Raw genomic sequence first — 27,047 nt, 5'->3', positions numbered from 1 at the left:
GCACAAGAATGATCTGAGTCTTCATCGGAGTCTGTGAGCTGCATCACATTACAAGGTTCATGAAACTGAGGCTTGTGTGCACACATGCTTGCGTCATAAGCCTGACAGGCCACATTTTGGACATCAAAGTAGTTGATTGGAGATGCATGTCTAATTAGAGACATAATTGATGTTCCCAATTAGATTTTACTGCAGTTCCAGAAAGTTAGGGTCAAGTAAGGAGATATGGGCTGAATGCTCACTGTTAGGGTTAAGCTTGATTTCTACGTGTTGTGAATTTATATATTGGCTATTTTCAGCAAATGACACTGGTTTATCCAAGTATAGAGTTATTTATTTTGTTTGTTTGTTTATATATATTTATTGTCTCTTCCAGGATGACATCACAACCCACAGAAGAGGAGAAGTGGTAAGATAAAAGTAAAATTAACTTCATAAAAACATCTATCTATCTCATCAGAATGACACTTGAATGACTGGTCGAGTGGACAGGGAGCTAGTCCCTGAATGCAGACTCATTCAGTAGGCTAATGTAAGCAAGAACCAGCCTCACTGCCATTGAAATTAAATCCTTCTCAAGACTGTTAGATCACCATCTGTAGGAAAGTTAACATTAAGCAGTGTATGACTCATAGTCATATGTTCTATTAATACAATGATTGTATTGTGGAATCAGTAGTGAACTTTAGTATGTTTGAGCCGTATAAACTAGCAGATGACAATGAGTAATTGCCTTTTAACCACTTTATATACTTTGTAGCCCGGGGTTCTCCAGGGCACTCATTTATTATTTACTGTATTACAGGCTTGTTGTGAGCTTGTAGATCGTCTATTTTCGCTAAACGTTCACCTATCACAACATGCCCAATTAGTTGCCCATAAAGCGGCCGCTAGGGTTCAAGTGTTTAACGAGCGTGTGTCTCGTGCTGCAGTGCAACCATGCAGTACGTCATCCTCACGTACATGAAACACCTTGGGGTGAAGGTCAAGGAGCCCCGCAGCCTCGAACCAAAACGTGTGCGCATCAACTTCCTGCCCAAAATGAAGGTGTGTGAGAAAACACACACACACACACACACACACACACACACACACACACACACACACACACACACACACACACTATAGTAACACTATAGGGCAGGCAATATACAGTTTCTCATCTTGGTGGGAAAGTTATGCATTCGACAATTGTAACCTTTATTGATCCACAGAGGAAAGATAAACACAGGAGAGTTAACAATCAAGAGTCACGATACAGTTTTATTAATTTAGATTCTGTCACTAGACAGCTGCACTGGGTCTCCGAAATAGTATATTGTATAGTCCATCAATAATAAATGTACAATCTATCAATTTATCAACAATGAGTAACATGTAACAGTGTAATATGGTAAACTAGGCAGGCACGTTACTCGTCGGTAAAAGAAAGGTATGGCTTGTGTGATTTCAACAAACAGAAGAGCAGCAAGCCCGAGAAGGAGGGAGAAGAGAAGGTGAAAAAGCCTCGATTCCCCAGCATCCTTGGTCAGCCTCGACGACCCAGCCGAGTGGACGCACCTTCCAGTGAGTAGAGATCTGAATGTCAGAATTGTGATTTGTAAAATTAAAGTTTCCCACCAAAGTAGCTGGCTGTGAATGTCAGCACGGTTTCACCCATCGCCTTGCTCTTCTCTTTAACTGTGTGTGTGTGTGCGTGTGCGTGTGCGTGTGCGTGTGCGTGTGCGCGTGCGCGCAGTCGGTAAGGCCATGGAGCTGAACAAGCAGCGCTCCCCTAAGCAGCTGGTCTCTCATTCAGCCGTCAGCATCCCTGAGCACCCTGACAGCCGCGTCCGTGGAAGCCAGTCCAGCGATGGCTCTGACGGGCTCAGCCCTCACCTCCTCCCCAACCCAGCCTCCCCTCTGCCCCTCACTCAGCTCTCAGAACCCAGCGGACACGACTCCGACTCTGGTGAGAGAGATAACCTGCTCTCTCGTCCCAATGTATTATTTATGCATGATTTCACAGTAAGTGATGAACTCAACCAGGCCCTATTGTCATTATTCTTATCATGGTGGTGTCAATCGGCTGAACAGATTTGGAGGGGCATCGAGTTAGTTGTGGTTTCCGTCGTTCACTGCTTTTACATTATGTTTTATATTTTTCTGAAACAAATGTGTGATAATAATGAATCCTTTGCTAATAAGGCTGTTGTTTCATTCCACACTTGGGAACAAAACGTTCTTTAATATTCCCTATAGCTATAACATAACTTCTTAGTTCAGCTTTTTGTTATTCTTTCCTTTGACTCCTTTGGTTCTGTCCTGTGCAGGTCTGTCTCCGTCCTCAGCTCCGTCCAGACTGAGTGACGGTGTCCATTCTGGAGATAACCAGGACAGCACAGGTCAGCCGAACAGTCCTCACTTTGACTTCCCCTGTCCCCTTGAACAGTTCCAGGAAGAGGTTTACAGGTACTAACAGGGCGCTTCTCCATTCCTCATACCAGTGGATCGTCCACTTTGGAGGGAAAATGTGCAATCGTTTCTAACAATTAATATATCTGATTAGTCGACATGGCCAAGGTGTAACCCAGATAAAATAGTGGGCCACTCTGCAATAGTTTAGCTACATGCGCCATCTGTTCCTGCACCAGGCATGTGCGTGTCCGACTGTCCATACAGACAGATGTGTGTGTTTTAGTGTGTAAAATAGGTTTAGAGAATATTCTTACAGTATGCAATAATGCATCCAAACAATGTCTAACACAAATAATATAATAATAACAATAAATAAGCATTTCACTAGTGTTTCAATATTCACTAGAGTTGGTTATAACAATTGATTTGAAGTAATCAGCTGGGCCTTTCCATTCTGTGATGCACAGGAGAGATACTGTAGACACTTCATTTCAAGGAAATGATATGCAGGCAGTGCATGGTCCAGTGTCGTCCTGGTTAACACCCAAGGCTTCCCTGCTCAAGTGTCTTATAACAATAACAAACTCAGTTTGAGCTCACCATGGGGGGTGGCCGGTGAGAAGAGCATTACCTTACACGGGAGTCTCAGAAAACAAGTTTGGTAATGTAATCGGAGCTTCTGTTGGAAAATAAATAGATAATCGTATTATTCTTATTAGTCTGTTGTAAGGGCTAACCAACGCCTTCTCTGATGACTGTAGCTATAACTACAAACGTATATCTGTCAGAGTGAAGGCCTGTTCATACTGTAGTTACTCCAGTTTTAGGTGATAAGGTGAGCACCACCCAAAAGGTGGTCACCTCATCACCTAAAACCGGAGTATGAATAGGCCTTTATTATCCCATTTACACCTGAAGACGATTCTAAAAAATGTCTTCAAAATCTGGATTTTTCTGAAAAACCCATGTTTCTATGTCAGTGGTGCTTAACCATTTTCATGTCAAGTACCCCCAGAATTATCTGTATTTGGCTGTGGTACCCCCATCTGGACATATGTAGTTCCAGATGGAGCAAAGATTTGAGTTAAAAACATTTTGAAAGAATATATATTCAAATTAATTTGCTCCACATTTTCACGGTTTTTCAAAAATAGCTATAACAAAATAAAGTATAACAAAATGCTTAAATCACTAAAAGGGGTCCCCGCCCAGAATGGGTTATTCCCCTCCACCGCTGTCTTGTGCTGACCTCTCTGCCCTCGGCGGTGTGGTGTGGTGTGGTAGGATGGACGGCCTGGCTGAGGTCCAGAGTGAGGACGACCAGGGCGGAGGGGTGGTGTACGGGGAGGACCCTCTGAACTGGCAGCGGCTGGTCAGCCGAGAGGTCCTGGCAGGCCTCGCCCCGCTGGAGATCAAGAGACAAGAGGTCATCAACGGTAACGCTGCCTCCATTCTCATCCTAAGAATAATTATAATAATAGTGCATTATTATTATTATTATCATTTATTAATAATAATTGAGTTTAGTTTCAAGCTGGCGACTTAACGTCAGCTACAGTAGTCTTCCTGGGGTCCAAGACATTAAAATTACATGTATTTTACAATACAAAAATATATAGTGTATCACAGTGCATTACAAAGAAATACTAAAAACTGTGTGTGTGTGTGTGTGTGTGTGTGTGTGTGTGTGTGTGTGTGTGTGTGTGTGTGTGTGTGTGTGTGTGTGTGTGTGTGTGTGTGTGTGTGTGTGTGTGTGTGTGTGTGTGTGTTGTGTGTGTTGTGTGTGTGTGTGTGTGTGTGTGTGTGTGTGTGTGCGTGCGTGTGCGTGTGCGTGGCCACCATCAGAGCTGCTGTACACAGAGGGAGCCCACTTGCGGATGCTTCGGGTGTTGGACTCGGTGTTCTACCAGAGGCTGAGCAGAGACAGCATTCTGCCCCCAGAGGACATCAAGCACATCTTCACCAACCTGGACCAAATCCTCCAGCTGCATGGTTGGTAACACTGATTCAACCTGATGGGAGAAGCACTCGCATGTTTCAAAGTGTCAATACTGTAATTTAGCAATAAGTTATATATGTAAAAGTCTGGAAATTCAAAATTTACTGGAGTAAAAGTACAAAATAATTGGTATAAAAATGTACTTAACCCATTTAGACCTGAGGACGATTCTACAAATGCCTTCTAAATCCTGACAGTTTGGCTGCCAAGTTTTGAGTTAAAAATGTTCGCTCTGAAAGAATATATTCCAAATTTTCACCACATTTTCACGATTTTTCAAAAATAGCAGATCTACAAGCTCATAGCGTGGCACTCGGTGCTATTTTTCAATAGCTAAAGTATAACATAGTGCTTAAAACACCAAAAGGAGTTCCCGCCCAGAATGGGTTAAAGTACCAAAAGTAGAAAGTACTCATTGTGCAGGAATGTCCTATTTCATAGGTTTTCAAATGTAAAAATGTATACAAATCTTTTGAAAATGGCAGATCTATAAGCTCACAATGCGTTGCAATTTTGTATTTTGTAGAGTAGCAAATGGTCCGGCTGGCTGAGAATCGAACTAGAGATTTGCTGATCAGAGAATTGCGTCCATTGCGCTACTGTCTGTACAGTGCCCTACCCACACGGCTATCGGTCGGCCCTGTAAGCACGTTTCTAAGCATTGTATGTTGTTTTTTGCAGTGAGTAGTGACATTCCATTGCGTGTAAAACTGCAAGATTGAATAAATGAATGAGCTTGGAAATTATGCTGCTTCTTTATCAAAGCAAATTCAGTCAATTATCAATCATAATAATTAGCTAAAATTAGCAATTAGACTTTAAACACCACTGTACTTCCTTCTGCACATGTTTGTTGGTCCTGTTTCCCACACAGTGTCTATAACGGAGCAGATGACAGCCATCAGGAAGAGGAGTGAGACTTCGGTGATAGGACCGATTGGGAACGATCTCCTGACATGGGTAAGACATCTAAGCAAAGTGGAGAATTAGGTTCTACTCGAGTCGTTATCATACTGTATACTCTGTACTGTAATCTGTACTGTGAAATAGTTTATCTACAAGCTCACCAAGTGAGTAGGCGTTGTGTTGTGAGCTTGTAAATCTGCTTTTTTAATAAAAAATAAGAACATTAAGAATTAATAATAATAATTTGCATCCAAATCATTTTGTTTGTGTGCGTGTGTGTGTGTGTCTGTGTTTGCGCATGTGTGCGTGTTTGTGTGCGTGTGTGCGCGTGTGTGCGCGTGCGTGTGTGTGCGTGTGCGTGTGTGTGTGTGTGCGTGTGCGTGCTTGAACTGCAGTTCAGTGGCGAGGAGGAGGAGAAGATCAAGCAGGCAGTGGGGACGTTCTGCAGCAACCAGCCGTCTGCTCTGGAGCTCATCAAGAGCAGACAGAAGAAAGACCAGAGGTTCACCTCCTTCATGCAGGTCAACAATGCACATCCTATCAATCAGTCTGACCTGCCTCTCTCTCTCTCTCGCACGCCGTTTACTGTACAATGTCAGACACTTTAACCCCCTGAGGACGATTCTACAAAATGTCTTCTAAATCCTGACATCTATGTCAGTCGTTCTCAAACATTTTCATGTCAAGGACCCCCAAAATTATATGTAAATTGGTCGCCGACCCCCATCTGAAAATATGTTGTTCCAGGGACCCTCCAGAAGCAAAGTTCTGAGTTAAAAAAGTTTGCTCTGGAAGAATATATATTCAAAGATTTGCGCCACATTTTCACGATTTTTCAAAAATAGCAGATCTACAAGCTGTGCCATGCTATGAGCTTGTAGATCTGCTATTTTTCAACAGCTAAAGTATAACATAATGCTTAAAACACCAAAAGGGGTTCCCATCCTGAATGGGTTTAGGTACATTTTAACACTTTAATTGCCCGGGGTTATTTAATCCATTACATTATAGCGCCCATTCGATTTATAAACACGGACCCCTTTTCCGGACGGACCGGTGGAAGTTGTTGATGTGTGTGTAGCAGCTAACAATAGCCACACCACTCTAGAGTCGATCGACAACAACGGGAGACAAGAATAAATCTATCGAGACTAGCGACTGGACCGCGGAGCGCCGTCTAACTCAGGATCTTTTTTCATAAAAAGACGGGATGATTTAGATCGCGAGTTATGAACGTTTTAAGATTTTCGTTTTCATCAGCTAAACAGGGGAGGGAGTTTTTCGATGACGTCTCACTCTTGCACATCACCGAGGATTGCCCAGCAGGCGCGCCTGGGCTATAGAGCCATGCGATCCGTTCTCATATCAATAATCTTCGTCTTTTGGACAATACTTCGTCCTGGGTGTCGGGCGTTACTAATAGAAAGGACAAAGTACTTCGTCCTGGGCGATGGGAGTGTTAACAGTACTACACTGATGTTGTCAATAGCATTGAGCATGTGTGCTGCTGTAAAGCTGCCTGTAAAACATATTATCATAAACTATTTATCATCTGCTTTTGAATTTAGTTTTTGTCCTCTTATGAATTGACAACTTTTATAGAATGTGGTAACTCTGTGAGATTTATTTTTTCATTAAATACTTTTGTGGTCAGTGCCCAAGTTACTAGTGTTGAAACCACTTCATCGCGTGAGTGATTGATTGATTGACAAACTTCCAATTCATTAAAATATGTATCGTTTTGCACACTGGTCAAACATGAAGGAACATGATGGTATATATATATATAGACTGTATAAGCCTCCACGGTGTGGTGTCGTTGATCAGGAAGCAGAGAGCAACCGTCAGTGTCGCAGGCTGCAGCTCAAAGACATCATCCCCATAGAGATGCAGAGGCTGACCAAATATCCTCTCCTGCTGGAGAGCATCGCCAAGTACACCGGTGAGTTCATTCTGTGGAACCTCTCCCATCGCCAAGTACACCGGTGAGTTCATTCTGTGGAACCTCTCCCATCGCCAAGTACACCGGTGAGTTCATTCTGTGGAACCTCTCCCACCGGTGAGTTCATTCTGTGGAACCTCCCAAGTACACCGGTGAGTTCATTCTGTGGAACCTCTCCCAAGTCCCCCTGCAGGTCCAAGTACACCGGTGAGTTCATTCTGTGGAACCTCTCCCAAGTCCCCCTGCAGGTCCAAGTACACCGGTGAGTTCATTCTGTGGAACCTCTCCCACGTCCCCCTGCAGGTCCAAGTACACCGGTGAGTTCATTCTGTGGAACCTCCCAAGTACACCGGTGAGTTCATTCTGTGGAACCTCCCAAGTACACCGGTGAGTTCATCCTGTGGAACCTCTCCCAAGTACACCGGTGAGTTCATTCTGTGGAACCTCTCCCACGTCCCCCTGCAGGCCCAAGTACACCGGTGAGTTCATTCTGTGGAACCTCTCCCACGTCCCCCTGCAGGCCCCGATTTATTTTTTTACCCCCGCCTAATTTTGAACCAAATTTAATTCGGAGCTTGAACCAAAAAAAGACTTCTTCTTGCCCTGAAGTGGGAACCAAAGTGGGTGTGTCACTATTCAGGTTGGAAGAAGCTATAAACCATCATAAAAAATAAAGAGAACCTAAGTTGTTTTGGTGGAAAATGGGCCCTAGTTTACACTGCAAACTTTTTCATGAGTCAAAATTACACAAAAAACATGATTTTCTTCTTTTCGAAAATGTAAAAAAATAGCAGGTGTACAAGCTCGCAGCGCAGCACGAAGTGACGCGCTGTGAGCTTGTATACTGGTATCTGCTATTTTTTAATAGTCGAACGCTGAGATCTAAAATGACAAGGATGCTTTTCCGGTTTCATTGGGCTAAAGCTGCAATCCGTAAGGTTTGTCTTACTGGAGATCTGAACCCGGGAATTCTGCTCAATTGCTGAAATTTCTACTGCTAAAGTTAAGATGAAAAGCCCATTTGGGGTTTGGGATTACTTCCATGCAATACCTCTGTGAAGCAGTAGTGGTCCTACCCAACCACAGCATCTAAATGTCTACCTCTGTGAAGCAGTAGTGGTCCTACCCAACCACAGCATCTAAATGTCTACCTCTGTGAAGCAGTAGTGGTCCTACCCAACCACAGCATCTAAATGTCTACCTCTGTGAAGCGGTAGTGGTCCTACCCAACCACGGCATCTAAATGTCTACCTCTGTGAAGCGGTAGTGGTCCTACCCAACCACGGCATCTAAATGTCTACCTCTGTGAAGCGGTAGTGGTCCTACCCAACCACGGCATCTAAATGTCTACCTCTGTGAAGCAGTAGTGGTCCTACCCAACCACGGCATCTAAATGTCTACCTCTGTGAAGCAGTAGTGGTCCTACCCAACCACGGCATCTACATGTCTACCTCTGTGAAGCAGTAGTGGTCCTACCCAACCACGGCATCTAAATGTCTACCTCTGTGAAGCAGTAGTGGTCCTACCCAACCACAGCATCTAAATGTCTACCTCTGTGAAGCGGTAGTGGTCCTACCCAACCACAGCATCTAAATGTCTACCTCTGTGAAGCGGTAGTGGTCCTACCCAACCACAGCATCTAAATGTCTACCTCTGTGAAGCGGTAGTGGTCCTACCCAACCACAGCATCTAAATGTCTACCTCTGTGAAGCGGTAGTGGTCCTACCCAACCACAGCATCTAAATGTCTACCTCTGTGAAGCGGTAGTGGTCCTACCCAACCACAGCATCTAAATGTCTACCTCTGTGAAGCGGTAGTGGTCCTACCCAACCACAGCATCTAAATGTCTACCTCTGTGAAGCGGTAGTGGTCCTACCCAACCACAGCATCTAAATGTCTACCTCTGTGAAGCGGTAGTGGTCCTACCCAACCACAGCATCTAAATGTCTACCTCTGTGAAGCAGTAGTGGTCCTACCCAACCACAGCATCTAAATGTCTACCTCTGTGAAGCAGTAGTGGTCCTACCCAACCACAGCATCTAAATGTCTGCCTCTGTGAAGCAGTAGTGGTCCTACCCAACCACAGCATCTAAATGTCTACCTCTGTGAAGCAGTAGTGGTCCTACCCAACCACAGCATCTAAATGTCTACCTCTGTGAAGCAGTAGTGGTCCTACCCAACCACAGCATCTAAATGTCTACCTCTGTGAAGCAGTAGTGGTCCTACACAACCACAGCATCTAAATGTCTGCCTCTGTGAAGCAGTAGTGGTCCTACCCAACCACAGCATCTAAATGTCTACCTCTGTGAAGCAGTAGTGGTCCTACCCAACCACAGCATCTAAATGTCTACCTCTGTGAAGCAGTAGTGGTCCTACCCAACCACATCATCTAAATGTCTACCTCTGTGAAGCAGTAGTGGTCCTACCCAACCACAGCATCTAAATGTCTACCTCTGTGAAGCAGTAGTGGTCCTACCCAACCACAGCATCTAAATGTCTACCTCTGTGAAGCAGTAGTGGTCCTACCCAACCACGGCATCTAAATGTCTCTGTACAAGAGCAGGGAAGGGATACCACCTTCCACCACTGCAGCTGTGTTAGTTATGTAAGGGATAATGTATGGCTGAGTGGTCATTGTTTGTAGATAATTTAGATTTATATAAACAATGACCACTCAGCCATACCCGCTTATTACACGGCTACTTAAATTGACCCAAAACATAAATTGACCCAAAACACAACAAAAAGACTCGTATTTCCTTGCTTGGTAATGAAACTATTCCCATAAGTGTCGCGCTGGCCGCCGTTTGCCCAGCTGCAGCACAGTCGGAAAACAAGGAATTGAGTTGATCAAATAGAATCCATTTTCGGGTACTGCTTCGTCTATTTCTCGCTCAAATGTTTTCAAAAACATTTTTGAGAGCAATGTTTTGCTGTAAATGACACTAAGTAAGTAGCCTTGCCGAGCCATGAGGCCCATAGGGCAGGAGCCTATCTCCTGTTTCTGTAGCGTGAGGCAGCTTGATGTACAAGTACACCCCCTGGACATGACGCTAGTATGTCGCAGGGACTTACCCCCAATCCAACCCTTGATGCTGAGTGTCAAGCAGGGAGGCACTGGGTCCCATTTCTAGAGTCTTTGGTATGATTGACACAATAAATGACACTGTGTGTGTTTACATGGCTGTCATGTTGGAAACAGCAGTAAATCAGCGGAGCACAGCAGGTGCTCCGAGGGTTTGATTAGGCATCGGTCTGTTATAGAGCGGAGCGGTCATTATCCAGAAATAACAGACCGATGACTTCGGCGATTGACCAATCAGAATCAAGCATTCAACCAAGCCGTGTAATGCATTTTATTAACATGCTCTACTACGCAGATTAATATTTAGTTAATATATCTATAAATGCGTCAAGTCTCTATATGTCTGTCTTCCACGTAACTCGAGAACCGTTCGCCCGGCCGACAAATTCGGCACACGTGTTCCACACCACCACAGGGAGTGCACTGCCCGGTGTCGAGTCGGTTGGACCCACGGTTGTCCAGAACCAGCACAAACGCCTCTGCCCGGGTTCTGGACAGGGTCCCTGCCCAGGTTCCATAATGGAGCTGGCCTGTTCTGACATCACAAATAAATTATGTTCTGACATCTGCATAGACTCCATATTTGGGCATGCCTGACAAAGAACTCCATATGATCTCCATATATGGAGCTATAGCCTGTTCTGACTTCACAATGAATGATGTTCTGACATCACAATGATGCACGACTTCGCCCTTCTTTTAGCCAATTGATCACACCTGATCACACCCCAACGAGCACTGTTCTAGTTTCATTAATTAAAAACAAATATTTTGCTTCTTTAATAACTCTTTTAGGGGAAAATGGATGAGTTAACACTTGAGATTTTAATGTGTAAAGACAGACTGTGTGTGTGTGTGTGTGTGTGTGTGTGTGTGTGTGTGTGTGTGTGTGTGTGTGTGTGTGTGTGTGTGTGTGTGTGTGTGTGTGTGTGTGTGTGTGTGTGTGTGTGTGTGTGTGTGTGTGTGTGTGTGTGTGTACCTCTGCAGAGGACAGTGAGGAGAGGACAATGGTGAAGAGGGCGTGCGAGTGCTGCAAGAAGATCCTGAACCACGTCAACCAGGCCGTCAAGGAGGCTGAGAACAAACAGGTATGAAAGATATGAAGAAGGTCGCTTCGAAATCAGTTCAGTGGGGTGAAAATATAGTATACACACGTACCCTACAACAGTGGTTCCCAAAGTTTATCATATCATGGACCCCCAAATTGACACTAATTAGCCCGGGGACCCCCATTTGAAAAGATATTCCAGGGACCCCCATAAGAGAAGAATTCTCAACCCGTTTAATTTCAAGGATCCCCAGTTTGACATGCATTACTCTATGGACCCCCATTGAATGGCATTTCTATCTCTGGGACTCCCAATTTATGTTGTAAAAATCAATGTTCATTTAACTCTGAGAGAACTATTTGGTTCCTAACTGTCATTTAGCTGGGGACCCCATGGAACTCCCTCAAGGACCTCTGGGGGTCCCCGGACCCCACTTTGGGAACCACTGCCCTACAAGGAGTTAGAAAAAGAGGTTACACTTCAACAAATCCAGTGTACTGTACATATCCCAAAATATGAGAATGGTAGTACATCTCAAACTTCAGGTCAAAGAGGACGAAATACCGGTACTCCATTTCCACTTGTTTATTTGGCACACACAAAAAGCATCAACGCTTACGCATTTCAGAGCATGCTCTGGTAAAGGCTCTGTTCCCGAAACTCGTAACCATTGATGTTGTTTTGTGTGCCAATTAAACAAGTGGAGGTGTGCAACTGTCATATTTGTACAATTAGTTTGTTGATTGTGTTCGCACAAAAACACAGTTGTGTAAATAGGAATATACTTCTACTTTTACTTTTTTTTTATAAAGATTTAACAAATAAAATATGATGACAGTAATTTGTGCAGTATGTGCTGAATTGTGAGTATAGAGACAATATCACCTTTATATTGTTTATTATTGATTATCAACTGTATTGTTATTTTACACGTTTCATCAAAGAGGTCAGAGTAGTACAAGATTTGGTGCATTATCACATTTGAGAAAGTACATGCCACTCACTGCAGAAATATGCCTTCCTAATATTTTATTATTGTCAAGCCCACTTGTAGATATTCAGATATTCTACTCTGAGACGACAGACGTTCTTAGATTGCTTATGATTCTTGGTGACTATTTCTATGTATTTGATGTATTACCATGTGTTGTTCTTGCTTACTGTAAATCGCTCTGGATTAAGAGCGTCTGCTAAATGCCTAAATTGTAAACTAAGTGGTCCAGTTTGGATTTTACAGTTGCACTTTCTATTTCACAGAAATAAAAATGGTATAACAACGGTCATAAAACATGCCTCTATTGCTTCTCTCAATAGAGGCTGGAGGAGTACCAGAGAAGGTTAGACCTGGCTTCACTTAAACAAAGTGAAAACCCCATGATCTCTGAGTTCAAAGTGAGTAAAACCGCAGTGTTTCTCTTTATTGTTTTTGTTGAATCTTTTTTAAGCAACCGTAAGAGAGAAGAGAGGTTATTACTAGGTGTGCCTGCTCGCACAGATCAATATCAGTGATGTGATCAAAGTTGCATTTATACAGAATCTGGACCTGACCAAGAGGAAGATGATACATGAAGGACCTCTCTCCTGGAAGGTCAATAAAGACAAGACTATTGGTACGACCACGCACGCACGCACGCACGCACGCACGCACGCACGCACGCACATACACACACACACACACACACACACAGTTAAAGAGAAGAGCAAGGCGATGGGTGAAACCGTGCTGACAGCCACAGCCAGCTACTTTGCTGGGGAACCTGATGACACTTATTGCTATGGAAACCGTAATCATATGGAACAAACGCATCACGTTGGCCCCCATGGATCGAGGACTTCCTCTTGCAGTACGTGTCTGACATGAAAGTAATACTCTTCTGTGACTGGAAATGTCTGTTGTATGCATTTCATTCTTCAGATGGAACACATTGTCTAAAACCCTTCCTGTGATAAAATTTAGCTACCCAGGACAATGGCACAGTAAATACAGCATATGACTACACTCTGAATCTATATAAACTGCTGCTGTCGTTCAGATCTGAGCAATAGTCTACTGTCTGATATTCTCCTGGGTTTTAGAGTTGAGGTTAAAATCAATTCAAATACATGCAAACAAGTTCACCCCCAGCAGTGGTTTTGGACTTGGCTAGCACTGCAACTATCGATTATTTTTCTTTTTATGATTATTTTGTCGATTACCTTTTCAATTCATCAAATAATCGAGAAGCACGTTTTTTCCTTATTTCTGTTTTTTTTTAATTATTATTATTATCAATTAATCGATTAACCACTTAAGCATTTTTTAATACTTGGTCACACAACAGTGTCTTGCAAACATATACAAACTCACAACATATTCGCATATATGTACATATTCACAATATTCGCATTGCGAATATTTGTTTTGTATTTTTAATTTTTTTATATATATTTTTTTGTATTCTTTTCTTCAATTTCTTTGAAAATTTTTACCTATAATGACATGGCCAAAATAGGGAGGGATTCTGAATGGATGGATTAAACCCTGTGTCCCTGTGGTGGTCCCTCAGAGTTGTACACCCTGCTGCTGGAAGACATCCTTGTCCTTCTCCAGAAACAGGACGAGCGTCTGGTGTTGAAGTGCCACAGTAAGAACCTGGCAGGAAACTCTGACACCAAACACATCTTCAGTCCCATCATCAAACTCAACACCGTGCTGGTGCGCTCTGTGGCCACTGGTAAGCACATCTACTGTATGTTCTTATCTCACACACCTCAACACTGTGCTGGTGCGCTCTGTGGCCACTGGTAAGCACATCTACTGTATGTTCTTATCTCACGCACGTTTTATTTGTGCACCGAGCTGCAAAATTAGTCTGAAAGTATTGTACTGAGGCTGTCGAATCTGTCTCTGGGTATCATCATCAAATCACCAGTCAGCAGCCCATGAAATTAAATGTATTAGAATCTGATATATTATTATATTTCATGGATCTAATAATTAGATCTTTAAATCAGTATCTGACATACTGTAGAATTTGTTTGTCGTGTAGATATTATAGATAGACTATTCATAATCTTTCACCCCAGAATATAGGGAAGGTAGAGTTCAAGTGTAGTACTTAATGCGGATTTGCACATGATGTCTATATTTTATTGTTTAATGACGGCAAGGAATGGTGTGTATTTTGTCACCCTCAGACAACAAGTCCTTCTTTGTGTTGTCCATGTCGGATAACGGAGCCCAGATCTACGAGCTGATGGCCCAGACCATATCGGACCAGAGGACGTAAGTCTGCCATCACTTCCCAACTCTCTCACTGAGCCAGTGGTTCCCAACTCTCTCACTGAGCCAGTGGTTCCCAACGCTCTCACTGAGCCAGTGGTTCCCAACTCTCTCACTGAGCCAGTGGTTCCCAACGCTCTCACTGAGCCAGTGGTTCCCAACGCTCTCACTGAGCCAGTGGTTCCCAACTCTCTCACTGAGCCAGTGGTTCCCAACTCTCTCACTGAGCCAGTGGTTCCCAACTCTCTCACTGAGCCAGTGGTTCCCAACTCTCTCACTGAGCCAGTGGTTCTCAACTCTCTCACTGAGCCAGTGGTTCCCAACTCTCTCACTGAGCCAGTGGTTCTCAACTCTCTCACTGAGCCAGTGGTTCCCAACTCTCTCACTGAGCCAGTGGTTCCCAACGCTCTCACTGAGCCAGTGGTTAACACTCTCACTGAGCCAGTGGTTCCCAACTCTCTCACTGAGCCAGTGGTTCCCAACTCTCTCACTGAGCCAGTGGTTAACGCTCTCACTGAGCCAGTGGTTCCCAACGCTCTCACTGAGCCAGTGGTTAACGCTCTCACTGAGCCAGTGGTTCCCAACGCTCTCACTGAGCCAGTGGTTAACACTCTCACTGAGCCAGTGGTTCCCAACTCTCTCTCACTGAGCCAGTGGTTCCCAACTCTCTCTCACTGAGCCAGTGGTTCCCAACGCTCTCACTGAGCCAGTGGTTAACACTCTCACTGAGCCAGTGGTTCCCAACGCTCTCACTGAGCCAGTGGTTCCCAACTCTCTCACTGAGCCAGTGGTTCCCAACTCTCTCACTGAGCCAGTGGTTAACTCTCTCACTGAGCCAGTGGTTCCCAACGCTCTCACTGAGCCAGTGGTTCCCAACTCTCTCACTGAGCCAGTGGTTCCCAACTCTCTCACTGAGCCAGTGGTTCCCAACTCTCTCACTGAGCCAGTGGTTCCCAACTCTCTCACTGAGCCAGTGGTTCCCAACTCTCTCACTGAGCCAGTGGTTAACTCTCTCACTGAGCCAGTGGTTCCCAACTCTCTCACTGAGCCAGTGGTTCCCAACTCTCTCACTGAGCCAGTGGTTCCCAACGCTCTCACTGAGCCAGTGGTTCCCAACTCTCTCACTGAGCCAGTGGTTCCCAACGCTCTCACTGAGCCAGTGGTTCCCAACTCCCGCTGAGCCAGTGGTTCCCAACTCTCTCACTGAGCCAGTGGTTAACTCTCTCACTGAGCCAGTGGTTCCCAACTCTCTCACTGAGCCAGTGGTTCCCAACGCTCTCACTGAGCCAGTGGTTAACTCTCTCACTGAGCCAGTGGTTCCCAACGCTCTCACTGAGCCAGTGGTTCCCAACTCTCTCACTGAGCCAGTGGTTCCCAACGCTCTCACTGAGCCAGTGGTTCCCAACTCTCTCACTGAGCCAGTGGTTCCCAACTCTCTCACTGAGCCAGTGGTTCCCAACTCTCTCACTGAGCCAGTGGTTAACTCTCTCACTGAGCCAGTGGTTAACTCTCTCACTGAGCCAGTGGTTCCCAACGCTCTCACTGAGCCAGTGGTTCCCAACGCTCTCACTGAGCCAGTGGTTCCCAACTCTCTCACTGAGCCAGTGGTTCCCAACGCTCTCACTGAGCCAGTGGTTCCCAACTCTCTCACTGAGCCAGTGGTTCCCAACTCTCTCACTGAGCCAGTGGTTCCCAACTCTCTCACTGAGCCAGTGGTTCCCAACTCTCTCACTGAGCCAGTGGTTCCCAACGCTCTCACTGAGCCAGTGGTTCCCAACTCTCTCACTGAGCCAGTGGTTCCCAACTCTCTCACTGAGCCAGTGGTTCCCAACTCTCTCACTGAGCCAGTGGTTCCCAACTCTCTCACTGAGCCAGTGGTTCCCAACGCTCTCACTGAGCCAGTGGTTAACGCTCTCACTGAGCCAGTGGTTCCCAACGCTCTCACTGAGCCAGTGGTTAACGCTCTCACTGAGCCAGTGGTTAACGCTCTCACTGAGCCAGTGGTTAACGCTCTCACTGAGCCAGTTGTTCCCAACTCTCTCACTGAGCCAGTTGTTCCCAACTCTCTCACTGAGCCAGTGGTTCCCAACTCTCTCACTGAGCCAGTGGTTAACGCTCTCACTGAGCCAGTGGTTCCCAACTCTCTCACTGAGCCAGTGGTTAACGCTCTCACTGAGCCAGTGGTTCCCAACTCTCTCACTGAGCCAGTGGTTCTCTCTCACTGAGCCAGTGGTTCCCAACTCTCTCACTGAGCCAGTGGTTCCCAACTCTCTCACTGAGCCAACCTTTTCTGGATCAGGAAGGAAAGGGCACCACTGTTCTAACTGTGGTGTATAATGTGTGTGTGTGTGTGTGTGTGTGTGTGTGTGTGTGTGTGTGTGTGTGTGACTGTGTGTGTGTATGTATATATATATATATATATAGAAAGAATGACACAGAATGGGTTTGTTGACGTTCTCATTGTGTTGTGTGAACCGTGTTCCCTCAGGTGGCAGTGTCTGATCACGCAGTGTGCTGAAACCATGAAAACCAAACCACACAACAACATCATACCTCTAAGTCAGACTGAGTGAGTTCACCAGTGAAAGAATCCTATTATTTGTCGCCATTTCCACTGTATCTTTAATAATTTTGTGTGTGTGTGTGTGTGTGTGTGTGTGTGTGTGTGTGTGTGTGTGTGTGTGTGTGTGTGTGTGTGTGTGTGTGTGTGTGTGTGTGTGTGTGTGTGTGTGTGTGTGTGTGTGTGCGTGCGCGCGCGCGCGCGCGCGTGCGTGCGTGCGTGCGTGCGTGCGTGCGTGCGTGCGTGCGTGCGTGCGTGCGTGCGTGCGTGCGTGCGTGCGTGCGTGCGTGCGTGCGTGTTCAGAGCTGAGCGGGATGCTATTGAGATCATCAACACTGAGGAGCCCAAGCCAAGCAAGGATTCTGACTGCACATCAACTGGGTGTTTGCAGCCTCCAGGTGCAGTAGCTACAACTAACGTTGAGATTTAAGGAGAATTCCGGACCAGCGTGTTTCTTACAGTAATCTGATGTTATTATATCCAACAACCAGTGGTAGAAGCGAAAGAATAATAAATTCCACCTTTAGACCTGAGACTAGATTCTAAAAATGTCTTCTAAATCATAAAAGTTTTCTGAAAAACCTATGTTTCTCTGCCAGTGGTGCTCACACTTTTTCATGTCAAGGACCCCAATAATTGTAATTGGCCGCCGACCCCCATCTGAAAATATGTTGTTCCAGTGACCCCCCAGAAGCAAAGATTTGAGTTCAAAGCGCTCAATGGGACAGAATATATATTCAAAGATTTGCACAATATTTTCACGATTTTTCCAAAAATAGCAGATCTACAAGCTCGTAGCGCGGCACTCTGCTATGAGCTTGTAGATCTGCTATTTTCCAATAGCTATGGTATAACATAATCCTTAAAACACCAAAAGGGGTTACCGTCCTGAATGGGATAAACTCCACCCAGAACGCACCGTAGCTCAGAGCATGTGCGCTAGATGTAGGTCATAGGCTCGTTTGCCTTCCTTACAGAAGCCCCTTTGGGACAAAACACTGCAGCGTATTTGGTCATTATGAAAGACATCATTTTTTTTCTCGAGTGATCAGAATAAGCGATTTAGCGTATGACCCTGCAGCGCGCACGGTCGGAGCTGCAGTGATCTACGAGCTCACAATGTGTCTCACAATGCATTGCATGTGAGCTTGTAGATCTGCACTTTTTTACTATTCGTCTGAAGACAACGTATCTATTCATTATTAATTTATTTTTAAGTGATTAAACCTTTTAGATCACAGCCCGGTCAATTTGTACACATACGCATATACGACATAAAACTACAAATAGTAACATTTGATTTTTTTTGTGTTCTTCAAAATCAAATCGTATTTTATTTTTTGTAAAACAAAATATGTGCTGTCGGGATCGGGACTCGAACCCGCAACACGCTGTCAGGCTGGATTATCAGCCTGGTAGGTGCCCGGACCGCTAGGCCGGCCCCGGGCCGTGCTGATGTAGATCTGAACAAACCAATTTGAACCAATAATATGACATCCAACCATAAATCAATCTTCAGCTGTAATTACCTTAGTTAGTTCAAATCAAATTCCTCCTTGTGTTGTTTCACTCTGAAATATGTCATGATGCAGAAGATGCATGCGTTTCTTTTGGACTGGAAGGATAGTACCGTACTAATGTAGTCCATTCGTTTTTTCCACTGCTACCCAGTGGCTAGCATGGATGTTCTCTGTACCACCAACAGATTGAGTCACCCTTACTTTCTTCTGTATATGAATACAACCTTAAAAAATAATACAGGCCTTAGTTTCCATGAACTTGAAATCCCTGCTGATGATGTAATCGTCACAGCTCATCCCTGAGGCACAGAGCGTGTAGACAGACATGGTACCGTCCCTATAGTGAGCATTAGTGAAGACCCATATATGGAGATACTGTATGGTTGAAAAAAGTGCGTGCGTGCGTGCGTGCGTGCGTGCGTGCAGGTTTTATAGCCTACCGTACATTAGTGTTTTGAAAGTTGAGACAGTGGGCCTCCCTTCAGGCAGAGCTCAGACAATGTGGCCAATCATGCCATTGCTGTACATGACTACAACTACTAAAATGCAGAAAGTTACAGTTACATTCAGCATCAGTCTCACTGAAAATACCAGACACTCTGTTACTTCCAACATATAATTCAAGTAAAAGTTTACTTGGTTGCTGAGAGTTGTGCAAATACAAAACCCTTATTTTAATTTACAATACCTTTTCTAATTTGTCACTATCCTAAAAATAAGCACTATTGCAAATTCTAAATCTGGGAACTACGTTTTCTCCTAGATTGAACCACTTTGAAGTAAGTTTGAACCTACTGTACCTACTTTGGGCATGTCATTATTATAATAAAAATAAAATAAAAATAGCAGCTATTTTTGCAGCTTGTTGTACGATGAAGTACTTTATTTTGAAATTTCACTAAAGGATACTCCCTTGAGTTGCAGCACCTAGTTTTCAAGGGGGTCCTCAGGGTACAACATACAACAAAACAATACAGCAACAAAACAAACAATGAGTTTCATTGAAAAAAAACAAGATAAAATAAAATATACAACATTAATACAAGAATCCGACATTCAATGCAAATAAACAAGTATGATGCCAATAGGATAGTCTCAAGACAACACAAGAGAGCAATCAGAAACAGCTATAAGATGAACTGGTAATGCATTCTTGAAAGCATCAAAGGAAGTAATTGATCTAAGAGACAAGGGCAGGACGTTCCAGTCTGCTGGTGCTTTGAACTTAAAAGCACGTCTAACCATCTCTCTAGAGATTCTGGGCACAATAAAATAAAGATGTTGAGTATGTCTTAGAGAATAAGCAGATGAGAATCGGTTCAAAAACAGTTTTAAATATGTGCGATAATTAAAATAAAAACATTTAAACACAAAAAGTAACCAATGGAATTGTCTCCTATGGTGATAACCAGTTCAATGACTCATACATAACACAATGGTGCGTAAGCGTATGGTAAGGACACCTACAAATATTATTAAAGAGAACATTTAAGGAATGAAGGTGTGTTTCAGAGGTGTTCTGGTAAATTATGTCACCATAGTCCAGTATAGGAAATAATAATTGTTGTGCAATTCGTTTTCTTGTCTTGAAAGAAAAACAATGAATTGATCTGTAGTATCTGTACATTATTTTAACCCATTTTGACCTGAGATCAGATTCTAAAAATGTCTTCTACATCCTGACAGTTTCCTGAAAAAGCTATGTTTCTATGTCAGTCGTTCTTCGATTTAAAAAAAATAGCAGACCTACAAGCTCGTAGCGCGCCACTCGGTGGCGCGCTATGAGCTTGTAGATCTGCTATTTTTCAATGGCTAAAGCATAACATAATGCTAACACCAAAATGGGTTCCCGCCCAGAATGGGTTAAGACTAACATTGACCCTAGTTCTAATGAAATCCATATGAAATGTACTAAAGGGTCACACCATTTTCTAGGTATCCCCACAGATACCCCTCCTTCTCCAGTCCTGCAAGCTCCACCGACGAACAGCAACCCCTTCGAGGGAGACGAGGAGGAAGAGGAGTTAGCCCTGGCAGAGAGAGAAGAGGAGGCGGGGGAAGAGGAGGTGGATGAAGAAGAACTCCAGGCCTTCCTTGATGGCGAGCTTCCTGACGGCCTGAGCTTCCTTCAGGAAACGCCACAGGAGGACATAGCTGCCAACGACCAAGAGCCATCCGATGCCTTTGACATGCCCGCCGCCACCAGAGCAGAAGAGGCCCTGAGGACATGTAAATTCCAAACTTCTTTTTTTTTTTTTATCTCACGATTTTGTAACCTATTTTTTTCCACCCAGTGTCAATTATCTAATGTAATCCTGGGCTCTACACTCTCTGCCAACCTGGGGAGAGCAACGGATTTCAATTAAGTAAATTCCTACTTCAGTACAGCTGAATCTGTGGTCGTCTTTACAGTACACATGAATGTGCCAATTACTGGGAATAATTGTGTTTTGCAAATCATTCTTTCGAATTGTGTTGCATGTGTTGTGTTAATCTGACTATTCTAATAAGTAGACATTACATCATGATGATGTTTTTACATATTCCAAGCCACGTGCATGTTTAAAGAACAGAAACTAGAAAAATGTGCTCCTCTGAATCAATCAGGTTGAAATATGAAAAATCTGACGGTTTCATCTTGATGACATGACTAGAGATAATGTATACCGATTTGCGTGATGTTTGGCCAAAAATATGTTTTGCATAAATCTGCCTCCTGGTAGTGCTATAACAGGCAAATTTGATATTTCACGGCAATTGGAAACAGTGATTCGCTTCATGATATGAGGCATTTTGTTCCAAACAAGCCACTTCTGCAAACTTTAGATGCCATTTTTATCCGGATGAAACATAACAAATCGGACGGATCCGTCTTGATCACATGACTATTAGAGATCATGTCTACCGATTTGCGTGATCATGCATGAAATTAATCGGCTTCCTAGTGGTGCGATAGCAGGACAATGTGAAAAACTTTGGGCTGTCTGCGGACAGGGGCGAAAAGACAATAGTCTCGGCCACGCCTTCGCCTGGCGGAGAAAATAAAGGTTTTTTATGTTGGTAAAATCGCATTATGATTACTGTGATTAAACCACATTATTATCATTAACCATCCTTATTTTGGGCATGTCATTAGGCAAACCTTGTTGAACGATGTTCAATGTTTCTTCCCCCTAAAACTTCACATTGTTAAAAAATAGCCAAAATAGCATGTAAATGTTCCAGACTAGCTTCTTTTACAATAACATAAAGTTTTCCAAAGCAACATGTTGCTACCTCAACGGTAACGTCACGGTGCTACGGATGTAGATTACATCTCTTTAGAATATTGTATATTCTCAAGAAAAGGTTGGGAACCACTGGTCTAGAATGTATATATTAATGACGCATTCTGTCGTGTCTCACAGTGGCGATTCTAAAGCAGGTACTACTCGACCACATGAAGAGCAGAGAGGATGCGGGCCAGGAGGAGACCACTAGCAGGACCACTGGATGCCTGCTGAGGACCGCCTCGTTGGGGAATCACGAGAACAGCACCACGGCAAAGGGGACATGCTCTGTGTCACCCGACAGTGAAGCGTTCGAGACAAGACACGTGTCTAACGAGACAGAGGCACCAGAATTCCCAACCGGCAACACAGGAATCTCTGTAGCAACTGAAAGCTGTGGTGAGAGGCTTGAAAATAATCAACATCATCAGGGTTACTATTTGCTGGGGGGGAATCCATGAGTCTGTTTTTGATATCTGCCCACTGGTGGTCATTCATTTGTATCACCGGTCAGACTGAATACATGCATTTCCATTTGGGAGATGTAGACTGGAGACTGATATGTTTGAAATTGATGTTTGACAATATAACAATTTACTTAACCCATTAAGACATGAGGCCGATTCTACAAATATCTTCTAAATCCTAAGAGTTTTCTGGATTTTTTTTTCTTTCTATATCGGTGGTTCTTAAACGTGTTCATGTCAAGGACATTGAGGAACCGGTATCGGTTCCTACTCCTAAATTCCCGTACGGCGATCAATAAAGATGTACTGTATCTATAATATGTAGGTAACTACGTGGTGCTGGATTACCCTGGTGGGTGTGAAGAGAGCAACACTGATGACGATGGCGTTGGAGGGGCCCAGTGGGACTCCGAGGGGGACTCTGACATCGACCTTAAGAAGCTGCTCTCCTCCGCCTCACAGACTGCTGAGGGCAGCGGACCCGACCTCAACCGGCAGATCATGACCCACCTGCGCCTCCTGCAGGCCAACCTGCAACATTTGAAGGTAGCGGACTATAAATCCTTGTCTTATGCCTCATTCTTTGTTCGTTCATTTGTTTCCACCTCTTGAGCTGAGTTTAACAGCTTAAATCTACTTTGTTGACCGGGGTCTCCCAGGACCTTTTTCCCCTCCAAACACCAAATCTCTTTGCCCCAGAATAGGTACGCCAGGGTTCATTAATGATCATATGACATGTAAATTAAGTCAATATAGCCTATCACTGCTAAGGAACCTCAAAGTCAAAATTGAATTTCAACTTTTAATCTAATTATAGTTTCATTACAATCTTTTATCTTCTCGCAAGCAACTAGGGCACCTATGACTGAGACCTTTTTGCCACCAACTGATATATTTACCTATTATCCATGTTTAGATGCCAACACTGTATTTTGTCCTTCACTCTATATACTGTGCCTTTTTCATTCTACTGTATGTATCCTTCTGCTCAAACTTCAAATGATTTTCTTTCAGGATGTGGAGACTAAGTACAATCAACTGCGACAAACAAGGGGTGAAACTGCCACTGACTCAGATGAGGGCAATGGTATGTGTCATTCAGTTACTTGTAGATGATGATGATAATGATTAACTAGACCAGTGCTATGTGTCATTCAGTTACTTGTAGATGATGATGATAATGATTAACTAGACCAGTGCTATGTGTCATTCAGTTACTTGTAGATGATGATGATAATGATTAACTAGACCAGTGCTATGTGTCATTCAGTTACTTGTAGATGATGATGATGGTAATGATTAACTAGACAATGGTATGTGTCATTCAGTTACTTGTAGATGATGATGATAATGATTAACTAGACCAGTGCCCTTCGGGCTACTCAGGCGCCTGCCTATTTGTGCAATACACCTTTACCTGGTGTACTCGTGAGCGGAAACAGCTTGGCCAATCCGTGAAACCGACGGGTCGGGTTGGCCAATCAGTTGCGTTCGGTGCGTCCTCCACAGACCCGTGGACAGACATGTGGTTTTTCGGTTCTTGGAAACCGTTGGGCCGATCAAATTGGCATTGCACACCCCTGGGGCGGGTCATGTGGGACATGCACACATGTCAGTTTGAGTATGTTCAGTTGGATGCTGTTATGACCATGACAGACAGACAGGTTTTGTGATTAATACATAGGTTATCGATATTTTTTTTAAAATAATTGCTCCAATGAACTGTTGCACCCCTATAGGAGATCCATCACTTTAAAATGACTCCTTTCTGGTTCTCTTCAGATACGATCCAGTGCTGACGTGTTCCATCTTGCCAGGTCGCCCAAGCCAAGTGTCAGAGGAATGTGGATGCAGAACTGCTCCAGCACTCCCCTCTTCACCCACCTATGCTGTTATACTGCTGTCGAATAATAGTGGCAGCTTAAAGTGGCATTTAAGCTCAATGTCATACTGTATGTTTATTTTCCCTTTTACTTTGATTCTGCATTTACAAGATTTAATACACTTAAAAACATAGGGTGACATATGCTAATGCGCATTAAATCTGAACACATCATGGAATTACTTTTGCACTCAATCATGTACCACTGACGAGTAACACGAGGAAGCGATACCCAAGACACTGCACACAGACAACCTGTTTGCAGGCCAGGGAATTGGATAGGCAAAAAAAAGAAGAAAGTATGCAGAGGTTTATCTGCAACTACGTAATATGTCCTGGCCAGGATTACAACTAAATACCATGCCTCTGCAAAATGAGATATTTTTCACGCACTGAAATACCCACATTGTTAATATGTAATATTCTTCGGGGAAAGAAAAGAAAAAGATGGAAGGAAAATAAAAGTCCATCACCTAGAAGGTGATGGACTATTTCTCTCTTACCCATCACCTCAAAAGGACCTGTGTGGTACAATCAGGGTGAATGGTAGAAGGAATGTGATGATTATGTTTGCATTGATTTACCTAATGGAATTTTGGTATTAATACAGCCGTTTGGTCTATAGATGCAATAGAACATGTTTATATGACCGACCGGGCTGGTCTTTGCAGAAAAAGGAAGAGAAAGAATATCAAATCAAATTGTGTAATTGATGGTATTTTCTTATTGTCACACGCAACTAATAGCTTATTACACTATAAGGCTGTAAAAGTTAAACACACTGTAAAAAACACACAAAATGCATGTGCAAACTGTGCATACACATTTTGGATGTCCTTTTTAATATGCAGTTAACCACATGAACCCCATCATCCCATTTGAAGAAGAAGACAGTAGATCTACAAGCCCACAACGCTTGCAGATTGCCTAATTTTGATGAAGAGATTTGTTGTAGAGGTGGGAAAAGGAGGGGACCCAGTATAGACCCCTGGAGGATATAGTAGGGTTTAAGTGGTTTTAATATACATTTAAATTGTGTTGGGAATGTAACCAACGGTGTTCTCCATATTTTGGCCACAGCACATTGCTGCAGACTGGGCTAACTGTGAAGACTTTCTTCTCACTAGCACCACAAATGTTGATTTGATGCAGTCCACCTCCTGAAATACCCCCAACTGCAGATTTGATTTGATGCAGTCCACCTCCTGAAATACCCCCAACTGCAGATTTGGGGGTATATCAATTTAAGAGTGAGGCTATGCAAAAGAATGAATCAGTGATTCTTGACCTTTTTAATTTCCCTAACCCTAACCCTAAAGTCCCAGGAACCCACATTGAGAACCAGTGGACTGCTAGGTCACATGATAAACACTATGCTACTGTATATGAACCTTTTTTTTTCTCCAAGTGGCCTCCCTTCGCAGGTTTGGATAAACAAAGTTGTATTATACTTCAAATAGTTTGGTGCAAGCAGTGAGATTATTAGTGTATTTCTTTTCCCACTTTTCACTGATTTGTGTGACAGTCTCCCAGTGTCATTGCTATTTTGCCATTCTATATGAAAGGCACTTAGAACTTTTCACTAAATAACACACTTGTAAGTAATACATCATTCTTTGCAGTACTAGGTACAAGCTGTAAAAGAAAGAATCAAGCTTACGCCTCGGTAAGCGTCTTGGGTGAGAGCACAGAACTTCATTTTCATGACTGGACTGAAATCAATGTCTGCCTTATAGATTAGCCTGACAGAAGACGAAATGTCTGCGAGGCAACATCTGAAAATCTGCCTTGGTTTATAGCATTTTTTTTAAATGAATTCAAACTTATCAAAAAGCACTGAAAGAAATGTATAAACACAAAGTATTATTATGGACTATATACTGTATGTATAGGAAAAATGTAAAATGTACACTATCTCTTAAACTAAGAGAAAGCCGCACACTTCCTTGGTATTGCAGTTTTTCCCTACTTTATACATAAAATCATGTAATGTTTTAACAGAGACTAATTAAAGAGTTAAAGCAGAGGTCAAGGTAGCTCAGAAATATTAATCAGGTTTATTTTTTGCCTAGATATTTTATATTGCATTGAGCTCCAATGTGTTCACTGGCTATTTTTAACATGAATAGATTTTAAATGAAGGGAACAATTGCGCCATTTTCATTTTATTTTCATAGATTTCATGTTGGTGATGGGCCAAACCCCAAAACTAAATGAATGAATATGGTGTTCAAATGTTATTAAAGTAACTTTGAACATTTTTGGAGTGCCATTTCATCATGTCAGCATTTTGTGTGTGTGTGTGTGTGTGTGTGTGTGTGTGTGTGTGTGTGTGTGTGTGTGTGTGTGTGTGTGTGTGTGTGTGTGTGTGTGTGTGTGTGTGTGTGTGTGTGTGTGTGTGCTTGACTGCTCGTGTACGGTATGTTAAGAGTTCTCATCACGGAAAGCCACAGCCTCCATGTTATGCCTAAACAGGATTCTAGACCCCAACACATTCCATGTCATCATGCCATGATCCTTACACTGACCCCACTGCTAAAGTGCCCTTGGCCTAGAGCAGGGGTTGGCGACTTTCATGATGGAGAGGGCCACTATATTTCCACACACTCCAGAGAGCCACATCGCATATTACTGTCGTGCAGAAACTTCTTATCTGCGTATTTTAACCTTTTCCGTAATTTTCTCGCCCTACTTTGTCATTCTACTGTA

At 43.5% G+C, this 27,047-nt stretch overlaps 1 protein-coding gene across 2 annotated transcripts in view; it reads left to right on the top strand.

Annotated features, from left to right (window-relative positions):
- The window catches only part of arhgef12b (Rho guanine nucleotide exchange factor (GEF) 12b), a 53,475-nt gene extending 26,877 nt beyond the window's left edge, over positions 1–26,598 (top strand). For both annotated transcript variants that reach the window (XM_079507350.1, XM_079507349.1), the window contains exons 17-38: positions 377–409; positions 933–1,047; positions 1,461–1,566; positions 1,739–1,951; positions 2,313–2,451; positions 3,682–3,833; positions 4,243–4,389; positions 5,271–5,356; positions 5,698–5,823; positions 7,130–7,244; positions 11,317–11,417; positions 12,693–12,770; positions 12,913–12,988; positions 13,925–14,092; positions 14,556–14,643; positions 17,129–17,209; positions 17,504–17,598; positions 20,656–20,949; positions 22,128–22,388; positions 22,782–23,002; positions 23,471–23,543; positions 24,239–26,598. In XM_079507350.1, the coding sequence (XP_079363476.1) occupies positions 377–409; positions 933–1,047; positions 1,461–1,566; positions 1,739–1,951; positions 2,313–2,451; positions 3,682–3,833; positions 4,243–4,389; positions 5,271–5,356; positions 5,698–5,823; positions 7,130–7,244; positions 11,317–11,417; positions 12,693–12,770; positions 12,913–12,988; positions 13,925–14,092; positions 14,556–14,643; positions 17,129–17,209; positions 17,504–17,598; positions 20,656–20,949; positions 22,128–22,388; positions 22,782–23,002; positions 23,471–23,543; positions 24,239–24,255 (2,785 nt within the window). In that variant the 3' untranslated portion in view covers positions 24,256–26,598. The remainder of the gene's footprint in view (positions 1–376; positions 410–932; positions 1,048–1,460; positions 1,567–1,738; positions 1,952–2,312; positions 2,452–3,681; positions 3,834–4,242; positions 4,390–5,270; positions 5,357–5,697; positions 5,824–7,129; positions 7,245–11,316; positions 11,418–12,692; positions 12,771–12,912; positions 12,989–13,924; positions 14,093–14,555; positions 14,644–17,128; positions 17,210–17,503; positions 17,599–20,655; positions 20,950–22,127; positions 22,389–22,781; positions 23,003–23,470; positions 23,544–24,238) is intronic.
- Positions 26,599–27,047: the final 449 nt, after the last annotated feature.

This window comes from Electrona antarctica (assembly GCF_951216825.1).
Source record: "Electrona antarctica genome assembly, chromosome: 8".
Taxonomy (NCBI): Eukaryota; Metazoa; Chordata; class Actinopteri; order Myctophiformes; family Myctophidae; genus Electrona; species Electrona antarctica.
This window is presented reverse-complemented; position numbering and strand designations above follow the sequence as displayed.